The 22,329-nt window shown below is 37.1% G+C and overlaps 1 protein-coding gene across 1 annotated transcript in view; it reads left to right on the forward strand.

Annotated features, from left to right (window-relative positions):
• LOC121429952 (growth hormone-regulated TBC protein 1-A-like) overlaps positions 1 to 21,747 on the forward strand; it is a 51,766-nt gene extending 30,019 nt beyond the window's left edge. Inside the window, exons 3-7 of the mRNA XM_041627214.1 lie at positions 5,232 to 5,390; positions 17,280 to 17,501; positions 18,344 to 18,516; positions 19,911 to 20,096; positions 20,680 to 21,747. Of these exons, the coding sequence (XP_041483148.1) occupies positions 5,232 to 5,390; positions 17,280 to 17,501; positions 18,344 to 18,516; positions 19,911 to 20,096; positions 20,680 to 20,769 (830 nt within the window). The 3' untranslated portion in view covers positions 20,770 to 21,747. The remainder of the gene's footprint in view (positions 1 to 5,231; positions 5,391 to 17,279; positions 17,502 to 18,343; positions 18,517 to 19,910; positions 20,097 to 20,679) is intronic.
• Positions 21,748 to 22,329: the final 582 nt, after the last annotated feature.

A 22,329-nucleotide genomic window follows, 5' to 3' on the forward strand; every position in this document is an offset into this window, starting at 1 on the left:
GTGAGAGTGGTGATGATGGGTGATTGTAGATTGATTTTTCTGAAGTTGATTTGATTTAGTTTATTATACAGGATCTTGGAAAGAAGTTTCTTATCTTTTTACAAACTGAGTATGTGTTTGTGCTTAACTGTTTCTCTTTGCTCTCTTATCCTGTGTCCCTCTTCGTCTTCTCTTTTTTTCTTGTTTCTTCTCTTTTTTTCTTGTTTGTCTTTCTTTTGCTCTGTTTCTCTCCCCCCCTCTCTCTCTGTCCTTTTCTGTATCTTCTATTTATCTGTCTACCTGTCTCTCTTCTCATTCTCTTTTCTTTCTCTCCATTTTATCTCACCTGCATAGCATTAGCAGAGCAAAACTATAGCAACAGCTTCATCAAAATTGACACAGTATTTTAAATTCTATGTTCCGTGAGAATATGTTCTCGATTGGCCTTTGATTGGGATGCAGTGTCAATATGTAGACAAAAAATGCCAAAATCAGATAATTTTTACATACCCTTCACAAAAATTTAACGTGTAGGGATGTGTTTGAATACCTCTGATCTAAACCATTAAAGGGATCGTTTAACTTTGTGAGCAGCTGATTAAAAAAATTCTCAGACTGAGACGAAACATGTGTATGAGTGCCTGTATTTGCCCTCAAAAACCCTGACACAGACTTCAATATAGGATGAAAAACTCTAATTTAGATACAAGTAGCAATTTATTAGCTTGATTTTGAGAACTGTCTAGTAGACAGGCTCAGCTTATGACCAGTTTTTTTCCAATTCAAAAAGTCTGTTGGCTATGTTGACTGCCTGTATCTCCTATACACAAGCTATTAGCTGCACTGTACATTCAGTGTATACCTTGTACACACTGTATGTACCGGTAGGTCATGCTGTGTTCATCTAGAGTTAATGTGTTGTGTTGCACAGATTGGCTCATACACATAGTCATTGAAACCAACTCCCAATTATTTTCAAACTTTGGTTTACATCTCTAAGGTTTTAAAATTGATCCTGTATAATACTTTGAAACTTTTAGGATGGTATGATTACACTATAAGCCAAATGTTTAGCCCATTTTCAAGATCCAAAATTAGAATTTGTAAAATCAGAACAAAGTGAAATGATCACTTTAATGCATAATTGCATAAGACTCTTAGTTCAATATACAGGTACAGAGAAAGAATGCCAACAACCAGAACATATTTACACACCCTGTACTGGTCACAGTTTAATCTGGAGTACATGTTGACATGTGTTTGAAAATCATGGAACTTTCAACTAACCAAGTAATTTTTTTTTTAATGGAATGTTGTGTCAATAATTGATTCAATATTCAGGGGAAAAAAACAAAATCAGACAATTTTTACACACCCTGTAGTACAACAATTAAATCCTGTAGGAGCATGTTATCACAGGTCTAAACCATTTATGCAATGTGGCTCTGTGTTCAAGCAGAATGTGTTCGTAGTTGGCCCAGAATGGAATACTGTGTCAATATATTTTTTTTTTAGCATATATGCATGTAATGAACATCTTACATAATTATGCAGGGAAAATAAGCCCACCACCATGAAATGTTTACACACCCTGTACCAAATTTATTCCTGTAGAAGCATGTTTGAATATCAAGCAGAATGTGTTCGTTATTGGCTCTGAATGGAATACCGTGTGAGTAGTTTTTATAACTGTAATTTATATGTAGGGGAAAATACAACCTGACATTTTTTTACACACCCTGTCCCAAATTCAATCTTGTTGGAGCAACTTTGAATACCACTGATCTAACCATTAATGCAATGTATATGGCTCTGTGTTCAAGCAGAAGATATTCAATATCAGTACTTGAATGGAGCGCTGTGTCAATCGCGTAGATTAAATTGCCGGAGTGACCATGCCGAGGTCCTCCAGAGAGAAGAAAAAACAAGACGCAGAAGAGGGTTAGCGGGGCTTGTGTTAATGGCGCCACCGCATCAGGAATTGAGCGTTCGGAAGCCCGGGGCGGGCCATTATTGGAGTGACGGGAAATGGAAGGAGGTTTTCAATGGAATACAAGAAGGATATGTCTTGAGAAAGGAAGGTGATAGCCTTGGGTTAGGAGGCATATATTACGGGGTAATTTCCTACTTCGCTCGATTGCGTAGTTCCTGCCTGTGCAGAGTGGGGGTGGGGCAAGTTAAGAGCCGGTTCTGCCCCCCTCGAAAATTAGGGCGTTTAGAGGGCATGAAATAATTAGATGTGTGCCTTTCCTGAGTGGTTTAGTTTAAGCACAAATGATGTGTATTGATTTGCAGTAATCTTAATGCATTAATGTAATCAGTGGAGTGACAATAACCAGAAATTCCATGCGATAGATGACAAGAAGATGTATAGATGATGAATTAACCTAGGGACAGTGATTTTCCGTTTTACCAGTAAATAAAATGGAGATTCTGTTCGGTTCTTATACTTTTCATGTAAAAATTCATGGAATTCACCTTTGAAAAAACGGAATTCACGTTTTTGCTGTGTACATTTTCAGTGACAAAACAGAATTTTTTTCAGTGACAAAACAGAATTTTTAGATCAAGTTGAAATGGAATTACAGATTTTCAGAAACAGAAAACACCATTTTTTTTAAACAAAAATTCATTGTCTCTAATAACAGCTCTCTGAAATGAAGCTTCAAGTTCAATGCCATATTAAGGGAAGACATTCCCAAATGGATTCAGTGTTGCAGTTTTTCACACTCCTTACAAATTTTATTTACTTTGACCTAAATTTTGTCACTGAAACAATAAGAATCAGAACCGAATTTTACGAATGACATGTTTTTTATGTTCACCTTGGTGATTTACTGATTCTGTTGTTATGCAGTGAAATATACTATTTGAGCATTTTTAGCATCTCAATGTTCATTTTATCACAGTACAGTATACATTATTATCAGTAGCAATAAAAATTAAAAGTAAATAGGCAGTTGTTGCAGCAAACAATTATTTCATGAGAAAGTCTTAAATCAAGCTTATGTGTAATTGTCAAGATATTATCATACATCTGGTGAATTAAAGCTATATCCCATGAAATGTTAGCTCAAAATCGACAATTCTGATGATCACTAACACAGAAAAGCAAGTGTGGGACAGTGCATAAATATTGCTATAAAAATACCTAACATTTGATGGAATTCTGTGGTTATTTTGCTCATTTTTCAGCAATTACTTTTTTTCTACCAGAGCTATTTTGCACATACTTTTTATAAATACATGTATACAAACACTTTGGTGGTAATTTCACTAGATTCTATTCAAGCTCAATTCAAGATTGTTGCCGGAACTGGTATTTATCTGTAACTCTCGATGTCCTTTTAGAAAATAAAGAAGTAGTTTTACCACAGTGTATTTTTATGTTGCTTACAGTAAGTGATACAGTAATCATTTCATATCTGCATTAGATAGCAGATCTGGGACCTGTTTCATATAAACTTCTTATGATAACAAATTTACAGTTTATGTAACAATTTTACTATCAGCCAATCAATTTCAGTGATTTGAATAGCTTTTTACTGTTAAATCTGTTAATTGATTTTCTATTAAAAAAGATAAATTTCATAAAAACAGGGCCCTGGGGATCTTTTGAAGTGTTACTTGAAATTGCATATAAATATTGAGTTGTGTGTGGTGCATCATGTGTCACTGCATTGGCTAGATCTTTCTCAGGGGATGTTAATCATACATGTACATATTATATTATATTATATATTATATTATGTTATATTATATCATATCATATTATTTTATATTATATAATATTATATCATATCATATATCATATCATATTCTTTATTATATTATATTATATTATATTTATTATATCATATCATATCATATATCATATCATATCATTTATCAAATATCATATCATATATCATATCACATTATATCATATCGTATCATACCATATTTTATTATATCATATATCATATCATATATCATATCTATCATATATCATATCATTTCATATATCATATCATCATATCATATCATATTATATTATGGAGCTTTGCAACCATTTTGCAGATGCTTTCTGGAACTTGGAAAATCTATTGTCAAAGACCCTTCATGAAAAAGCAACCTTTGTAAAAAATTGGTGAATCAAAATAGCAGTTTCGTCTGACTCTGGACTAACAAAATATTTGCATTTTTTGTCAGGTATGAATCTTATAATGATCTGCTGAGTGCTGACCCAGTTCACCAATTTTTTACAAAGACCTCTCAGCTGTTCATTGTGATTTGACGGGTAGTTTTAATGCATTTACTATGTTCTAGAATACGTCCCCTTTGCAATTGCAAAAACTTGCTATTGCTTAAAGCGTAACTTGAGTCACATAGATCTTTATGGTTTATCCTCTCATATTGTTGCTTTCCATAGATATGAAAGAATTATTCAATTAAAAAAAATGAAAGGATGGAATAGGATACACCAACTCTTAAAAGGGCCAAGGGGTGATTGCGCTACAATGAAGGTTATTCCTCGGTCCTAGATATGAAAGTCTCCCAACCGATGTCATTTGTACAGAAATGGGCAGATGTAAATCCAACATGAAAAAGTGGGGATACGCTTTCCACAAACCATGTAACACTCCTCCAGTTCCCTTTATAAACCTCCAATTAGCACAGTAGCTCAAAAGACCTGATTGCTGCTTGAAGGCTGTGCAATGTGCCAAGTTCTGGCTAAATATCTGACATTTATTCGTACATGTAGACAATGGACACGAAATGAGAATCTTTTTTTTTGTTCACTCTCTAGCATGAACGTGATATCATCTTGTTTTGCTTTGCAGTGAGGCAGTACATCCGTAATGGGATCCCATATGAGCTTAGAGGGGCGGTGTGGATTCTCCAAGGATCCCTACATGTATATATACAACTGTAGAAGTGCTTGCATACTTTTCATCTTTCCATTACTGCATTCCAATGTATTTGTTGAAGCTTGCTGTCTGCTTCTTAACCTTTTACATTTACTTACAGTACAAAAACAATGTCTTTTTTTTTTTGCAGCGAAGCGGTACATCCGCAAGAGTGTCCCATCGGATCACAGTGGAGCGGTGTGGATGCTCCAATGATCCCTATGCTTGCATACTTTTGATCTTTCCATTACTGCATTATGATACCTCCATGTATGTATTTGTTGAAGATTGTTGTCTGATTCTTAACCTTTTACATTTTACATTATCTTTAAACAATACAAAAATGCTTGTTTTTCTTTGCAGTGAAGCGGTACATCCGTAAGGGTATCCCATCGGAACACAGAGGGACGGTGTGGATGATGGTGAGTGGTGCGCTTAAACTCAAGAAGAAAAACCCGGGTTTATATCAACATCTTCTAGATGCTCCTAAAGACCCAGATATTGTAGAAGTTATCAATATAGGTGAGTCTCATTTTGTATTACGTGATGGATGAATATGTTTTAGGTACAGCATTTTTATGTTTCTTCTCTGGTAATTATTTCATATCCGCATAAGATAGTAGATTGTCTCATGACTTACAATATTTTGAATAGAAATTTTGTTTTAACAGTATTATTCATAATAACCAATGTGTAGAGGAGGAGCCCGTTGCAGAAAGAGTTGCAATCAATCGCAACTCTAAAAATCATGCGCAACTTGATTTTCAACCAATCAACAGCGCGCATTTGGGACTTGGCGATTGATTTTTTGACTTGCGCTTAAACGCAACTCTTTCTGCAACGGACCCCTGGTCTGTTTCTATAGTTAAGTGTTCAAAATGAAATATCATTTTATTTTGCATATTTTATGATAAAAAGCTTTTGATCGTTGATTTAAATATCAGGTCTTTAATGGTGTTTCCACCTGTTGAAGGTGGAGTCAAGCTACAGTGTATGTATGGTTTTTGTGCCAACAGAGCTAAAAGTGGAATATTTCATATTTCTTGCAGTATGATAAAATGAAACATATTGACAGATTAACATGTGGTGCTGAGGGTTTGATAGAGTGAGAAAAAAAACTGTTTTGCAAAGAGCTTATGAGCAAAATGGAGAATTATAACAGAAGCTGGAAACAAAGATTCTCATTGAGAATGACAGAGAGGGAGATATTAAGTAAAGATGGAAGAGAGAGAGAAAGAGAGAGATAGAAAAAGATTGGAAGTGGAAGTTAGTATGCATAGAGGCTGCAAGAGAAGTAGAGAGGTGGGAGAAAGTGGAAGTTATTATACTGAAAAAAATTCATCATGGGGCACAACAAAAAGAAAAATTCTGGAGGACTCCTTAAAAATAGAATCATAAAGGAATGACGAGCCAGACAAAGTCAGAGCTTGAGGCAGACAAAGCGAGACAAGAGGGGGACGAGATAATCATCATTGAAGCTCAAGTCACGTCATGCTTGCCATGCCAATCATTATTGCATCAAGATCAAGATAAGTCAAGCAGAAAGACAAGAAAACTCAGCAAAAAAAAAAAAGATTAATTGAACAGATGAAACCTGCAACCTTCTCGCTCCTTTCGTAGAAATCGGAAAATCAGGCTGTAAATTAGATTTTGCATTCTGCAAGAAGCAGCATATATAAAGTGGGCCAATTATTTAGAGAGACATTTATCACAGACCTGAATCAACATCCCTCACTCAATTTCACTTTTATTGCCAAAATAGGTCTTTCTTTAATCGTTGCATAGATCTTCCAATTTGCGGAGGAGACTGAATGCATTTTTCTGGAGCATGTTGAAGTTCGTTGGCGTGAAATGAAAACATCTAAATTGTAGTATCAAGGTAAATTGGGGTTGATATTCATCAGGGCTGTCAATTTTCTGCCCGTTACCCTCAATAACTGGCTCGCTTCAATATCCGCTTTGGAAAGCACTGAACAGTCGATATTGAGTGGCGTATCCAGTGTCTTCCAGATCCAGACCAACGGATAGAAGGCCATTTCAATGACTGAATACTATCACCAGTCTTGTGAAGTATTATGGTTGGTCAAAATCGATCTCACTTTTGTTTTGAATTTTATTGATCATAACTGTCACTAGTTCTGGGCCCCATCTTACAAAGAGTTACGATTGATCGACTCTATGGAAATGCATCAGTGTCATAATTTTTTTCTACAGGAAATTTGCAAAATGTCCTACATGTATGTAAACAAAGGAGAACACATCAAATTGTCAAGAAATCAATGAATTTATGGATATACATTCATATTTAGAATTTTTTTGCACAAACATGCATTGTTACATGTTGACTTTGCTGGCTTTCCATAGTTACGATTGATCAGATCAAACGCAACTCTTTGTAAGACGGGCCCCTGTTCTGTATCTCAACCTTCTCCCAACTGTTGCAGTCAGTCAAGATATATAACCAAATCTCATATCTGAAGGGGGGTGGGGGGGGGCTTGCCTTTATCCATTTTTTATTTTATATTTTTATTATCATATATATCATTTATTTATTTGTTTTAATAATGTTATTCATTTTATTTTTTATTCATTTATATTTTATATTCTATTTTTTATTTTATTTTTTAATTATTTCCTTTTATTTTTTTTTTTTGGGGGGGTGGGAATCTTTCTTTGTATTGTTTAAATTTTAGAATTTTTTGTACATCAAGTGCCCCCATTCCTGAATCTAAGATGATCGAGGGAAAGAATCTTGATGCATTTCAAAAACTGATTCACAAGTTAATATAGACATGGTTAATAATGGAAAGAGGGAATGAAAAATTTACAGTGTAATAACTTTGTATGATTCACAGCTCACTATATGATTCCCAATCTGCATATTTACTATTAAAATCCTGCTATTGTTGGTCAGGAATCATTTCAAAAGGGGGCGCATATAACCCTTCCCCCCTCGGTCCAAGTACGAGTGTGAAATGTCATGCTTGCTGAGTGAGGGTTATTGATCGCCTCATCTCATGCACTATTGTGTTGATTTTCATAGCCTGATCACAGAGAAGAGGTGTGAATGCGTTTGATTTCAGCAGAACCAAGGGCACTGCAAGTCTTTCATTTAATTAGAAGCTTGCAACTATTTGATTAGATTGCCCCCCCCCCCCTTTAGAGGCCAAAGCTTAAGTTTCAGCATTAAAGCAGCATTTGGGTGATAGTCATGCACTCCAAAACTGTCAATTTTTCAGACTGTTAAAAGTAGTATGGCTGCTACTTACTACATGGTCTGCGTAATAAAGTCAGTATTGCATTTTGCATTGTGATGTCATGTAAAATTGATATAGCTCTTCTTGTAATAATTCAATCCAGAGGGTCAAACAGAGGGTCGTGGGTTCGAATCCTAGCTGTGGCATGTTTTCCTTCAGCAAGAAATTTATCCACACTGTGCTGCACTGACCCATGAGAGGTGAATGGGTACCCGGCAGGATTATTTCCTTGAATGCACTGAGCGCCGGTGATGGTAGCTTCGAGCTAAAGCCGGGGTAATGATAGCAGCGCCTTGTATCCTCAGGCAAAAGCGCTTTATATATTCAGCTATTGTAAATATTATTTGAAAGTCAAAATAATGGAGAAGTTTCGTCAGTTTTAGTTTCAGATTATTTCTCATCTCAAAACAAAATGCATTTATTAGAAATGTTGATTTTCCATTTCTTTATTGAGATGAACAGTCGTATGCTGTCCTGTCATCATTAAAGGACAAGTCTACCCCAACTAAAACTTGATTTGAATAAAAGGAGAAAAATCCAACAAACATAACACTGTAAATTTCATCAAAATTCGATGTAAAATAAGAAAGTTATGACGTTTTAAAGTTTCGCTTAATTTCACAATACAGTTAACTATATATGCACATCCTGGTCGGTATGCAAATGAGGAGACTGATGACATCATCCCCACTATTTCTTTGTATTTTATTATACGAAATATGAAATATTCAAATTTTCCTCATTGTCAAGTGAAATAACGATTAATTCCTCCCTGAACATGTGGAATTAACATTGTTTAATGACTCCGTAAACCCCCACAGAAATTTTCAAGCTTGCAGCAAGCGTGCGACTAGCTTGCGCAAGCTTGTGGCATGCTAGTAACTAGCATGCGGCTAGCTTAATAAGCGTGTAATATGCGTGCAGAGTAATAGTTAAGCGATCTTGTAGCGAGCAGGTACTGTTTGCTAGCATGCCCTTGCTTATTAAGCAAGCGCCCTGCTAGTCGCATGCTAGTTACTAGCAATGTCTAGCATGCGGCACGCTTAAATTTCTGTAGGGGAAGTTAGTCCTTACTGTCAAATCCTAAAAAAGTGAAATATTTTATAATTCAAACAATAAAAAACAAAAAAAAAGTGAGTGATGGACATCACTGACTAACTCATTTGCATGTCACTGACTTGTGCATATCACTGTTTTGTGAGAAATAAGCAAAACTTTAATATGCCATAACTTATTTTACATCCGATTTTGATGAAATTTTCAGTGAACATTATAGTATATTTTCCTCTATTTATTTGAATCAAGATTTTTTGGGGTGGACTTGACTCTTAAAGTAGCATGTGTTTTGATATAGTTCTGCCCATTCAAATGTATGACAGTTGAATCATTCCTTATCATTCACATAGATTTGATAGAAATTTTGATTTTCCATTTCGCTATTAAAGAGATGAATATATGCATGCTGTTGTGCCGCCATTACGATGATAATAAAGAGGCATTTGATAATTTCAAGCCCACTTCGAATTTCATGAGGGCCCCGTAATACAAAGCTAAGCAGTTGATCGTAAGGCAGATTCTTACAATAGATCATACGCAACAATCAATGCAATCGATCATAGAAATCAGCTCATGATCAATCGCCAAGCTTTGTGTAAACAGAGCCCGGATCAGCTTTGGGGCATGTGAATTATTATGCAAACATGTTGAAACTAAATCACCACTTCTGGATCCTCCTCCATGTAGAAGTGACATGATTTTAGCTCATCTCAGCCTCCATGCAGTATCAGGAAGAAAGGGCAGTGCCACATAGGGGAGGGGTGGGGGGAGGGTAGGGGGTGACTTAGTCTGCTGGGCAAACCCTTCACTCGAAATAGGGGTCTGAATGTGCAGCCTATTTTATGCCTTGTGTACTGAAGGCTGTATGTGCTAGTCTTTGCGTGGAGGCACACTTGTTGATCAAAGTTCCAATGAGGGTCTGTGCCTGCAGACTAGGGGTGACTTACCACCCTCTATGATTTTCAAGTACCTGTATTATTAAAAGAAAAAGAGGAAGAAAAAGAAAGAGAGAAGGAAGGAAAGTATAAAAAAGCTGTGTATTTATTAACCTTTTCTTTAAATTGAGAGAAAATATATGACATCTCCAGTTTATGAGGGGAACTAAAACTTGAAAAAATGGGGGTTGGATATATAAAAAGGTTGATTATTTTTATGGAATTGCCCAGTATTCAAGCTCATAAGGCACATATTTACAAACATAATCTTTTGCAGGTGTTGACAGATTTGATGAGCTAAATATATCTTTTGCTAGAATAGAATAGTATATTTCTAGCGACACTGTTTGGTTTTCATGAATTGAAAAACTCTCCTTATCTAGTTTGCTACTTATTATTTACATGGAGATGAAAGTAGACCTTTATGTGTCACTGAACGTCAGCTCGCGTAGACGGAGCGTTAGCTCTGAGAAGAGTGTAAACTCGCTCGTACACTTATTACTTGAAAAGGGCAAAATAAAAATACCGGTAGCTCTTTGGTAGTGAAACAGCCAAATTTTTGTCTAAAAAGCTGAATTCATTGTCTTTTTAAAGAGCTACATGTACAGGTGTACATGTGCACGTAGAGTGAATTATTAGTGATTACCACTCATAACATTTACAGAGTAAATTACATGACAGTACATGTATGTGCATTATGCAGAATAGTGAGGGTATACATTTACATGCGTGCTACTGTGGGTACGGTAATCACACCATGACCAAACAAATGCACTTCTCTGTATCTGATAAAATTTTATGATTGATTGTGACTGTAGGGGGTAATGTTTCTCGGGATAAGATTTGAAAGCACAATGATTGATGGATAGAACCGTTGAAGTCCATATCGCCTTTCAAATTGAATTGTATTACCACTGTGCAGTCAACAGAACCTGGGGAGCCTTTCATGAAACACATACAGTGATTTTCACATACTTTTTGTTATAAGCTACTGAAATCCCTGCATCTGATTAGCTCAGAAAAAATATATCAGTGAAAATCACAAGATGCTTAGGAGCATTTCATTAAACAAAAAGTGTTTCTTACAGATTTTTTGTTATAAACTACTAAAATCCTTGCCTCTGATTGGCTCTTAATTCTGGAACAAATTTGTGTCAGTGTAAATTGCTGACAAGATGCTGGGGAGCATTTCATTGCAGATTTTCACCAGAATTCATGTTATAAGCTACTGAAATCCTTGTGTTTGATTGGCTCTTAACGAATTTGTCCATAAAAATCACTGCAAAGATGCTTTGTAAAACACTCGCCAGGTGAAAAAGTACATGTTCATGTAAAGAGGATGGACATGACACTGCCACTGTTGTATAGTTTCTTTATGAGATGTTACAGTGCAGATAAAATCAAATAAAAACTCTTTGAATCAGCGTCTTAAAATTCCACGTATTAGTGAACATTTCATTATTACCGTAATGGACTGGATATCAATTATCTTGACAACAGTTGTTATGCAACTCTGTTAATATCATGTTTGCTCTAATCCCAGTTTAGTCGTACTTTATCATGTTTTTATAACATTTTATGGCACTTGTACCCAAACAGTATTAGGTTATGCAGCGTGTGTACAGAAGTTGAAACGGCCTATTATACAATAGAATTGTGTTTTATTAACCTTTTAGCATGCAAATAAACATTCAAGCTTTATCCAGCCAATAAAACAAAGTACAAGCACCTGATACAACTTAGTTTGCTCTATGAACTGATCAGTTATTGTTTGAATTTAAAACAATTGATTTTTTGAATGTATACGTATCAATGTTCAATTTGTAATATTTATTGCTTGCCTTAAATACTAACTATTGTTTACACTTTAGAAATTAAAATTTATCTTTGAATAAAATAACATCCCTAATATAGTATAGCAGGTTGTAGGCCAATAGAATTATGTTGTTCAATTTGAATTTTATGAAATTTTATCTAAATGATGACAGATCCAGGTGACTCAGTGCTAAACTGAAGGCTCTGGTCTTTAAAATGTGAGGTCTGAGGCTCAAAGTCCACTCTGCACAGCACTTTTGGCAAGGCAATTATTGCTGTATCTTTATTTGGCACCCTCCACCCAGGTATAGTAAATGGGTACCTGGTGGGAAGGAATTCCCTGAATGTTTGTGCTCCAAATCAGGGTAGCCAGGATGCTAAAATCTGGGGTAATAGTACATGGATACAGCCCTCAGAAATGTATTAAGCACATATGAATTTTGCAGGTACATGTTTGTATGTATGTACTATCAATATTGTACTTCACGAGATTTATAATAATATGATAACAAGTCTAAGTACTATTTACATACATGTACATGTAATGGCTGCTGATGGATATTAGTGCTTGCTGTCAACAACATATCACATGTTGAAATTTGAATTGATTATTGAGTGTTTCCAGAAGGTTGAGGGAAAAAAAAAAGATTTATGAATGATTATGATGTAGGTGTCAGTGAAAATTACCATTTTTATGTGTTTTTCCTGACATATTTTTTTACTTTGAATTGTAGAATTGCATATAGGCCTACTGAATACTTTCAGGCAAGAACCAGACAGTCAGACTTTTTATGGGGTGCGAATTTGTCTGAAAAATGTGACAGGAAAACTAAAAAAGGGTCATTACCGGTACTCATTTTACAGGTTGTTCAATTACAGTATTTTTACTTGGTTTGCCATTAGATTTTGGAATTTTGTGTGATGTGCCTGCATCTTCCGCCACCCCTCCCCCCCTTGGATAATTGAACATTTCACGATCTTCTTGAGACAGTTTCACTTCACAATTCAATTATATGACCTAGGGACTGTTTCATGAAATAAAGCCAGTGAATTCCACTGACAGCTGTTATAAGCTACTGAAATCTTTGCACCTGATTGGCCCAGGGCAAATTAGCCAGTGAAAAATCACTGACAAGGCACAAGACCCCCCAGAACTTAACTGTACTTTTAAAGACTGACTCTGAGTTTTAATAAAAATGTATTTTTTTCCTCTTATTTGGTCGGCATCCAATTCAAATAGAAACCCTATACACAGGAGGAAAATCAGTACATGTTGGCAAAGTCGGAATGTTCCATACAACCGTTGATTGTTTAAGATCTTCTTTCAGGAAGCACTGACCTGTCCAAACAAGAATATTATTATAGTTTGGTTATCTGTCGATAAAGGAAGTCAAGTATGTACTAGTAAATATGGAAATTCTGATTGAATCTCAATTAAAATCTTCATCACTCCAAATAGATATATTTATATGTTCTCCGTTTCCATTCCTGTCAAATTACCATTTAACTTTTGTATCCCCCTTTTCACTACTATTCATTAAAAAAATCATATGGGGGCAGTCAACCCCTGCCCCCCTTCCCGTGGCACTGCCCTCTATAGGGGATAGGGAGAAAGAGGTTGTTCAAAGATAAACTAGACGTGTTAAAAATATGAGAATGAATGTGTTTATCGACCAGTCCACAAAAACTTTCCACAAAAACTTTAGGGCTTTATAACCAAAGAAAAATAAAAGGAAAAAAAAGAGGTATGTAAATTTCAGAATTGCAAATCTATGGTGAACCAAGTAAATGAACATATTGATTTGCTCTCTTCGGCCCGAATTCACAAAGGTGGTTTTGAAAACCCACGGTTGAGTCCATGGTTTATGCAGATTTCCTGTATAAATTACGCTTAATTAAGCGCGTATCGGGCGCGTGTATAAAACATTGCATTCCTGATGCGCGCTTTTGTCACAGTGCGCCAAATTGACGCCTGTTGCTGTTGTTAGGTACGCTATTTTATTCATGGGTCCACTTTTCGAAGAGTGGACTCATGAATAAAAACGATGGTCTTATGAATAAAATAGCTTGGATAACCATGGCAACAGGCGTCAATTTGGCGCACTGTGACAAAAGCGCGCATCAGCATTGGACATTTTTTATACAAGCGCCCGATATGCGGTAAAATGAGTGTAATTTATACATGAAATCTGCCTAAACCATTGGCTCAACCGTGGGTTTTCAAAACCACCTTTGTGAATTCGGGCCTTTATGTCCAAAGGCTTTAATAGGACAAGTGGAGCATTCTTCACTATCATACAGCTATATGCTGAATATAGCTAATTTTGCTTTTGATGTTCAGCTTAATTTCAGCTCTCTTTTCCTTTCCTCTGTAGGCTTAGAAAAGTATAGGTGGTTTCAGATTGCCTCGAAGTTCGTTAGTTCCAGGTATTTTCTGATCGGGAAATTTACCCCGATCAAAAAATATGGGGTATTTTGGTAATGTGAAAGCAAACTACGCGTAATTTCCCTGAAAGAAAATACCTGCTAAATAGTAGGTACTTGGCGAAATTACGAGAACTTTCGCGGGGATTTTTCCAAGGTCGCAGGTATATTGGCAATGTGAAAGTAATTTACGGGAACTTTTAGCCCAGCGTGTCATTGGGCATCGTTGGGCGCGGGAGCTGTGGGTGGCTGCTGGGCTAGTGATTTTGAATCTCGCGCCTTGCCTGCTTATCAGACCATACTGCGCATGCTCGTAACTTCAGGAACTTATCCCGAAGGGTACATGTATGTTTCGGGGCGGTGTGAATGCAGGAATAATTAATGGGTATTTTTTAGCCTAAAAAAGTTCTCGTAATTTAACAGAGATTCTTGTGATGGAGGCGGTTTGAAACCACCTTATGTGAGCCCTTTCAATTTCAGGTGTTTTCATCATTCTCCAGCATTTTACAGCTCTATTTTATTCATGTCACTGCCCTCCCTGCCTTGATTGTAATGATATTTTTTAGCTCTGTCTCAGGAAGCAATATACCCATGTACTATCTCACTTGAATAAGCAAAATCAATCGCCTGCTTCCAGCAGGACAGGAGGGTTGTAGTCCAAGTCATTATCGACCAGGGATATTCATTTTCCTTGAGCAAACATCGGCCCTTAACTTTAATGGCCGTAGGTGTTTAGTAAGCTGTTTGTGATTAAATTTAGTAGCCATTTATAAGTGGAGTACACTGGGAAATGTAAACGGGTTGTGTACGAGAGGAGGGAGTTCCTTGAAAGGTCATTTTGTTTTCCTCATCCAGCAGAAAGTGCTGAGAAATCCCGAAAGCACCCAAAGCATGCGGTGTTGACGTATAAAGAACCGATGTGACAAACATGTTGACTCTTCGAGTCAGTTTAGTTAGTAGGAAAAACTCATGGACATTTTTGAAGCTCCCTCCCCCAACATTTCAAGTAGTGCAAAAAACGGAAGAAAGAAGGAGAGAAAGAATCAAGAAAAAAGTTCAATAACTCTTGAATACCTCTGTTATCCAATTGACATAGTTTGCAAGTACAGACTCGTGTTTGACACAATAATGTTTAGAGTGAAGACTCGATGCCAATCTCTGTCAAATAACTGTTTTGATAGAGGTAGCTACAGTACATTGTGAATTAAAAAAAAATCTCATTACTTCAGACTCTGCATTATGCACTATTTGAATTGCAAAAACACACACAAAGGTCTGTGCTTGCAGACTTATGATATTAATATATTGCTTTTATAAAGCGCTTAATACATCGGAACGACGCCTCTAAGCGCTGTACAGATATATTATTAGGTCATCGGATTCAATCAGTCATTCCCGCACACAATGTGTGCACATCCTCCACTCCATGGTGATTATTCCAGACAGTCGCCTGTGAGGCGCACACAGTACTGGACAAGCTACAATGAATTTCACTTTCTACCGGGTACCCATTTAGCACCTGGGTCGAGAGTGGCAAAGTGTGGATTAACGCCTTGCCAAAGGACGCCAGACCGCAGTGGGATTCGAACACACGACCCTCTGTTTACAAGGCGAGAGTCAGAACCACTACACCACGGCTCCTCCACACTTATGAAAACAAGGTCCTCTTATCTCCCCCCATCCCCCTTTAAAATAACCTGGCACTGCCCAACTCCCCCCCCTCCCACAGTTTAAGAATAAAAAGAAGTGTATGGAACTGAAAATGTTTTGTTTCCCCATAATGAAAAAAAATCCTGTCAATTCTGACTAACTTGTTAAGTAGAAAGGGTCTTAAAAAGTTGAGAGCCAAATTGAACTATTGGCCTCAATATATAAAGCCAGTTGCTCAATTCACAACTCTCTTGAGATTTTTATCATAAAAATATCAGTTCTATTACATCTAGGAAATCCTGACACATCTCTTTTTTTATTCAATGTTTAGATGATAACAGTACATTGTCCTATCAATTGACATTTTAGTACACTGAACTTGTCAAAGTACATGAACATGTGTTACAGCAGAAATCTACATTTTAAAGTGTACATGGTGGCATTAGCTCCAACCACCCTGTAAGAATGTGTTACTACTTTATGCTATTAAAATGGGGTATTTAAGATTTCCTGATGTTTTTATAGTCACAATCTTACTACTTCAAGAGAAGTGTTAATGCTAGTCCAAGTTTGAGTGAGAGCATGGTGCTCCAACCAATGAATATCTGTGCTGTTCTGTATTTGCAAATTCTTTTTATACCTTTTAAAAACATCATTAATTCTTTTTTAAAAGATATCTTCTTTTTCTTAAGACCTTCATCGAACATTCCTGCCCAGACAACATTCATTTCAGGAACGATGCCCAGTATGGCAAACCAACAGCTTTGATGAGTTTGTCCATCATTGACCGGAAATCGGTTACTGTGAGGTTACTGCCTTCCTAATCCTGTACATATTTTGCATATTTTCCTCAATCTTTTCAATCTATCCATTTTGTTGTTTAGATTTTCATCGAACATTCCCAGATAACATTCACTTCAGCAACGATGCCTAGTACAGCAAACAAACAGCCTTGTCTAACGTTCTTGTAGAATTTGCCCTTCGTCAACCCGAGGTCGGTTACTGCAAGGTTACAGCCCTTGTAACCTTTTTTTTATTCTACATCTTTTAAAAATCTTCTCCATCAAATTTTTTTCAGATCTTTATCGTACATTCCCAGATAGCATTCACTTCAGCAATGATGCCCAGTACAGCAAACGAAGAGCCTTGTCTAACGTCCTTGTAGCATTCATCCATCGGCCCAAGGTCGGTTACTGCTCCGTTACAGCCCTTGTAACTGGGCATATTTGACATCTTTTCCTCAATCTTTTCAATCTATCCATTTTGTTTTTCAGATCTTCATCGAACATTCCCAGATAACATTCACTTCAGCAACGATGCCCAGTACAGCAAACGAACAGCCTTGTCTAACGTTCTTGTAGCATTTGCCCATCATCGGCCCGAGGTCGGTTACTGCCAGGGTCTCAACTTCATTGTCGCCCTCATGCTGCTTGTCTTACAAGACGAAGAGAATTGTTTCTTTTTACTGCTTCAGTTAACGACCAACATATTGCCAGGTATTTCTTTAGATTTTGATATAAAACACTTAAAGAGGAAGTTCACTCAGACTAAAAAGTTTATTGTAAAAAATAGCAGAAAAAATAATAAAGAAAAGTATTGGTAAAGGTTTGAAGAAAGTCCATCAAAGTTTAAAAAATTTATTAGAACTTCAGTTTTGGATTTGTGATGTCGGATGTGAGCAGCTTTCCAAGAATCAGGAAATAGCAAAACATAAGAAACATACAATATACACTGTACATGTGAACAAAATGTTGTTATTTTTTGGCTTCCCATAATTTGAGCAAAGACCAAGTTCAGTCTGACATCAGAATATGGGCCACAGACTAATATGTAGGAATTGCCCATACATGAAATGTCAGTAGGTGTCAGCGTAGATGGCTCAGAAGAGGAGGTTAGACATGTTCTACGAGTTACAGGATAATTGCATGAATTGTAGATGACTGCATATTTGTCCCTAACAAGTGGAATGTTCCCGGTATCCAATATAATCTTTATATTTACCGGTTAGAATAGGAGCAAAGACATTCTCTGCGAATTAGGGGATAGTTGCATGAATTGTAGATGAATGCATTATTGACCCTAACAAGCAGAATATTCCTGGTATCCAACATGATTTCATCTTTTCTGGTCACTATTTATTCAACCGTGTATCACAGAAAGATATTGCACAGAAAGTTTCGTATATGAGAATTTGACAGATTCTGGCGCATCATGCAATATGCTCTTTGTGTTGTGTCAGATTTTGGCGCATCGTGCAATACGCTCTGCTATAGGCACATCATTTTCATGTCCTATAAAAGGCTCTTTATGGATAATAATATTTACTATTTTTTTCCAGATTACTATGTACCTCACATGAGTGGCTTAAAGACAGACCAGGAAGTACTTGGTGAGCTGATCAAAGAGAAATGTCCTGACGTAGCCAGGCATATGGAGAAAGAACAGGTTCCTTGGTCAATACCAACCACCAAATGGTTCATCTGTCTCTTCTTAGATGTACTTCCCGTGGAGGTGAGTTTTTGAATTTTGAATCAGAATTGTTCCACTTTGACATCAAACAATGTAAGAAATTATGATAAAACAAAGCATTTATTAATGGTTCATCTGTCTCTTCTTAGATGTACTTCCTGTGGAGGTGAGTTTGACTTGATTGATTGAGATTTTTTTTACCTGATTGCTATTAAAGCATGAATGCTTGTAATCAAGCAACCAGAGGACCGATGGCTGAAGGTCCTCTCCGAAGGACCTGGTAATGAGGATTAATGCCTTACCATAGGGCACCAATTTGGAATTGAACCCGGGTCAACGGCATACGAATCCCCGCTCTACCGACTGAGCCATCGTGCCTCCTTCTGAATTTGAATTTTAAATTGTTCCACTTTTACATCAAACAATGTAAGAAAGTATGATAAAACAAAGCATTTTAACAATAAATCCCATATTTCATGTGGGACATGGAAACACAATGCTCAGTATTAGGCGAAACAGAGTAATGTCTATTACACTTTAAGCACAGAAACCTCCCATCTTACTACTAGAAGAGAAGAGGTAAAAGAGATGGAAACAAGAAGAGAGAGAATGGAGAGAAATAGGTACATGTAAAAAGGGAAATGCATTGCTTTCGTTCCCCAGTCCTTCAACATGGTTTCTATGCACTTGGCCTACTAGTACTAGTAGTAGTCTAATTTTTAGATTGTCAAATACCATCATGGCTAAAGTCACTTGGTCTACAATTAGTTTGGTATAATTTTCATTTCATCCAACTATCACTTGGTCCTAGACACCATTCTCACTACCTGTGTAGTGAGAACGGTCGAAGTGATCTTGGAAGCGATCTTGCAAACCGGTTCAGAAAACCAACTCGGAGTATAGTTTTCTAGATCGGTTTTCCTTTTTAAACTGGTTTTAGCATAAGTGAGGACACAACCGATTTTCGGGAAGCGATCTTCACACATTTTGAGCGGGCTACTCCACACGACAGGTGTAGAATGCCTACGCTGCCGTTTCAAATTTTGCGCAATACGTGTCAACCCACGGAGAGCATTTCCATAGCAACAAGTTCGCTTTATGTGAAGTAATTTTGAAAACCACTTTCTTGTGATCAAGTTTGAACAATAGCAAAGCGATCTTCCAAACTGGTTTCCTGAATCGGTGTCCAGTAAACTAGTTTTAGAAAGAGTAATGAGAATGGTCTTTTACATTCCTCCTTTTTTATCATGTTGTCAAATGAACATTTGGTTTATAAACAGTCAACTTAATCATGTGCACTAAAGTTGTACTAGACCAAGTGGACATTAGACAAGATGGGTATTAAGATATACTTGAAATCTCTGGTTACGATCATGAGAATTTAGATATACTAGACAGTGCTGTTCACATTGTTTCCAACTTTTCTCCATCACCAGACGGTACTAAGAATATGGGACTGTCTATTCTACGAAGGTTCCAAGATCCTTTTCAGAGTCTGCCTTTCACTTATCAAAAGAAACGAAGAGGAGATCATCAGAGCCACCAACATTTCAGCGCTCGTCGATGTCTTCAAGAAGGTCACAGCAGCATCCGCAAATATCGACTGCCATACATTCTTAGAGGTAAGTACTATTCAGAAACACCTCGGTAGAAATTCTTGTATTTTTTTGTTGAAACAAGCGTATGAAATAGATGAGGGCAACCGGCAATTTTTCCCTCATCACAGCTCAAATCGGAAGTGTTGTGGTGTAGTGGTTCTTAACTCTCACCTTGCCATCTGAGGCTCATGTGTTCAAATCCTTCCACGGCTTTGTGTCCTTTGTTGAGGCATCAATCCACACTATGCCACCCTCCACCCAGGTGTAAAATGGGTACCCGGTAGGATGCAAAGCCCAATAGTATATTAAAAGCAATTGAGTCTTGAAAGTCTTGTAGGAGTCGATCTAATTTTGATGGTTCTTCGACTTTAAGACCTACCATTTTGTAGTTTGCACCCAGCGGAGCATTTTATGAAATAAGTTATAAGTGATTTCAACTGAATGTTGTTAAAAACTACTGCAAATCCTCTCTTCTGGTTGACTAAAAGCAAATTAGCCATTGAAAATCACTAACAAAAGTTTTCATGAAATGCTCCCCTGGAGGTGTCTGTTCTGCATGTACTAATGAGCTCCCTAACCTTTCTGTTCAATTTTATTTAAAATACAGGAAGTATTCCAGAGCTCACAGCCACTGAAGAGAGGGACTATAGAGAAGCTCCGCTACCTCTGCAGACAAAGAGTTGAACAAGGGCCATAGGTCAAAGGTCAAAATTATATCAAGGACATCCTGCCAGTATACAACTACCAAAGGTCAAAGTGATTGTAAGGGAGAAGGAGATGTTTGTTTTTCGTGATTGATGCTTATCAGTGATTGTGCTTGCCAAGATGGCGATGATGACCCAACTGATCAGGTGACCTACATGTGATCAGGTGACCTACATGTGATCAAGTGACCTACAGTTGCTCAAAATCTGTGCCATGTCAATGGGATGATGAGGAACTTATCTTGTGTCAAAGGTCAAATTGAAAAGAAGATGATGACCCAAGTGATCCGGTGGCCTACAGGAGCTGTAAGTCTGTGCTGTGTCAGTAGGATGGTGAGGAGGTTAAAGGTCATCTTGTGTCAAAGGTCAAATGGAAAAAAGGAATGATGATGATCCAAGTGATCAGGTGACCTATAGGAGCTCAAAGCCTGTGCCATGTCAATGGGGTGGTGAAGAAGTTAAAAGTCATCTTGTGTCCAAGATCAAATTGAAAGGAAGATGATGGCCCAAGTGATCAGGTGGCCTTCAGGATATCAGGTGACCTGCAGGTGATTGGGTGACCTACAGGAGCTCAAAGTCTGCCATGTCAATGAGATGGTGAGGAAGTTGAAGCTCATCTTTGGGTCAGAGGTCAAATTGAAATAATGAATGTCTTGTTACACGACCGGTGGGACGAATAGGATATGTCATTATTTCACCTACTTCCTTCAGGAGAGTTTAAGACCTCTCAAAATTGTCCATGGAAGTTACAGCCTTTCTTCTGATGAAAAGGTCAAATGGGTAGGTCAGAAGGTCAAATGGATATGCTGTTTGTGGAAAAGTACGAATTGGCATAAATGAAATTTCAGACAACTTCTAAAGTCACTACTACCTTGCATCATGTCAGCACATTTCTAATGAAGACTCGTCTTACAAAGAGTTGCGATTGATCCAATCAATCCTAACTCTATGGAAATCCATCAGTGTCATAATTTTTCTACAGGAAATTTGAACAATGTCCTTTATAAACAAAGAGAAGCACAGTGAATTTTCAAGACAAAAAATTAATGCATGAGTATGCATCATAGTTGCAAAATATTTTGAACAAACGTTCATAATAGTTGCTGACGTTGCTGGCCGTCCATAGTTGTGATTGATCGGATCAATCGCAACTCTTTGTAAGACGGGGCCCTGCTGATATAAAGGTCAAATATGCTGTATGTCAGTCTTGTATGTGACATTGTAGAAAGGAATCGTTCCTTGTGATTTCACATACAAAGTCAAAGCTCGTCTTTTGTGTGTGACCTCTGAATCAAGTACAAAAAAATATCAGTCTTGGGTCCCTTCTTACAAAGACTTGTAATTGATCTGATCAATCTCAATTACATGGAAATCCAACAATGTCATCATAATTTTCCTCCAGGAAATTTGCACAGTGTTCTTTTGTAAACAGAAAAGCACAATGCATTGTCAAGACAACGATGGATGTATGAATATACAACATTCCTAGAAGATTTTTTTATAAGACATGCATTTTCGATGATGGTGTTGCTGGCTTTTCATAGCCGTGGTTG

The sequence above is a fragment of the Lytechinus variegatus genome, chromosome 16 (assembly GCF_018143015.1).
Source record: "Lytechinus variegatus isolate NC3 chromosome 16, Lvar_3.0, whole genome shotgun sequence".
Classification (NCBI taxonomy): domain Eukaryota; kingdom Metazoa; phylum Echinodermata; class Echinoidea; order Temnopleuroida; family Toxopneustidae; genus Lytechinus; species Lytechinus variegatus.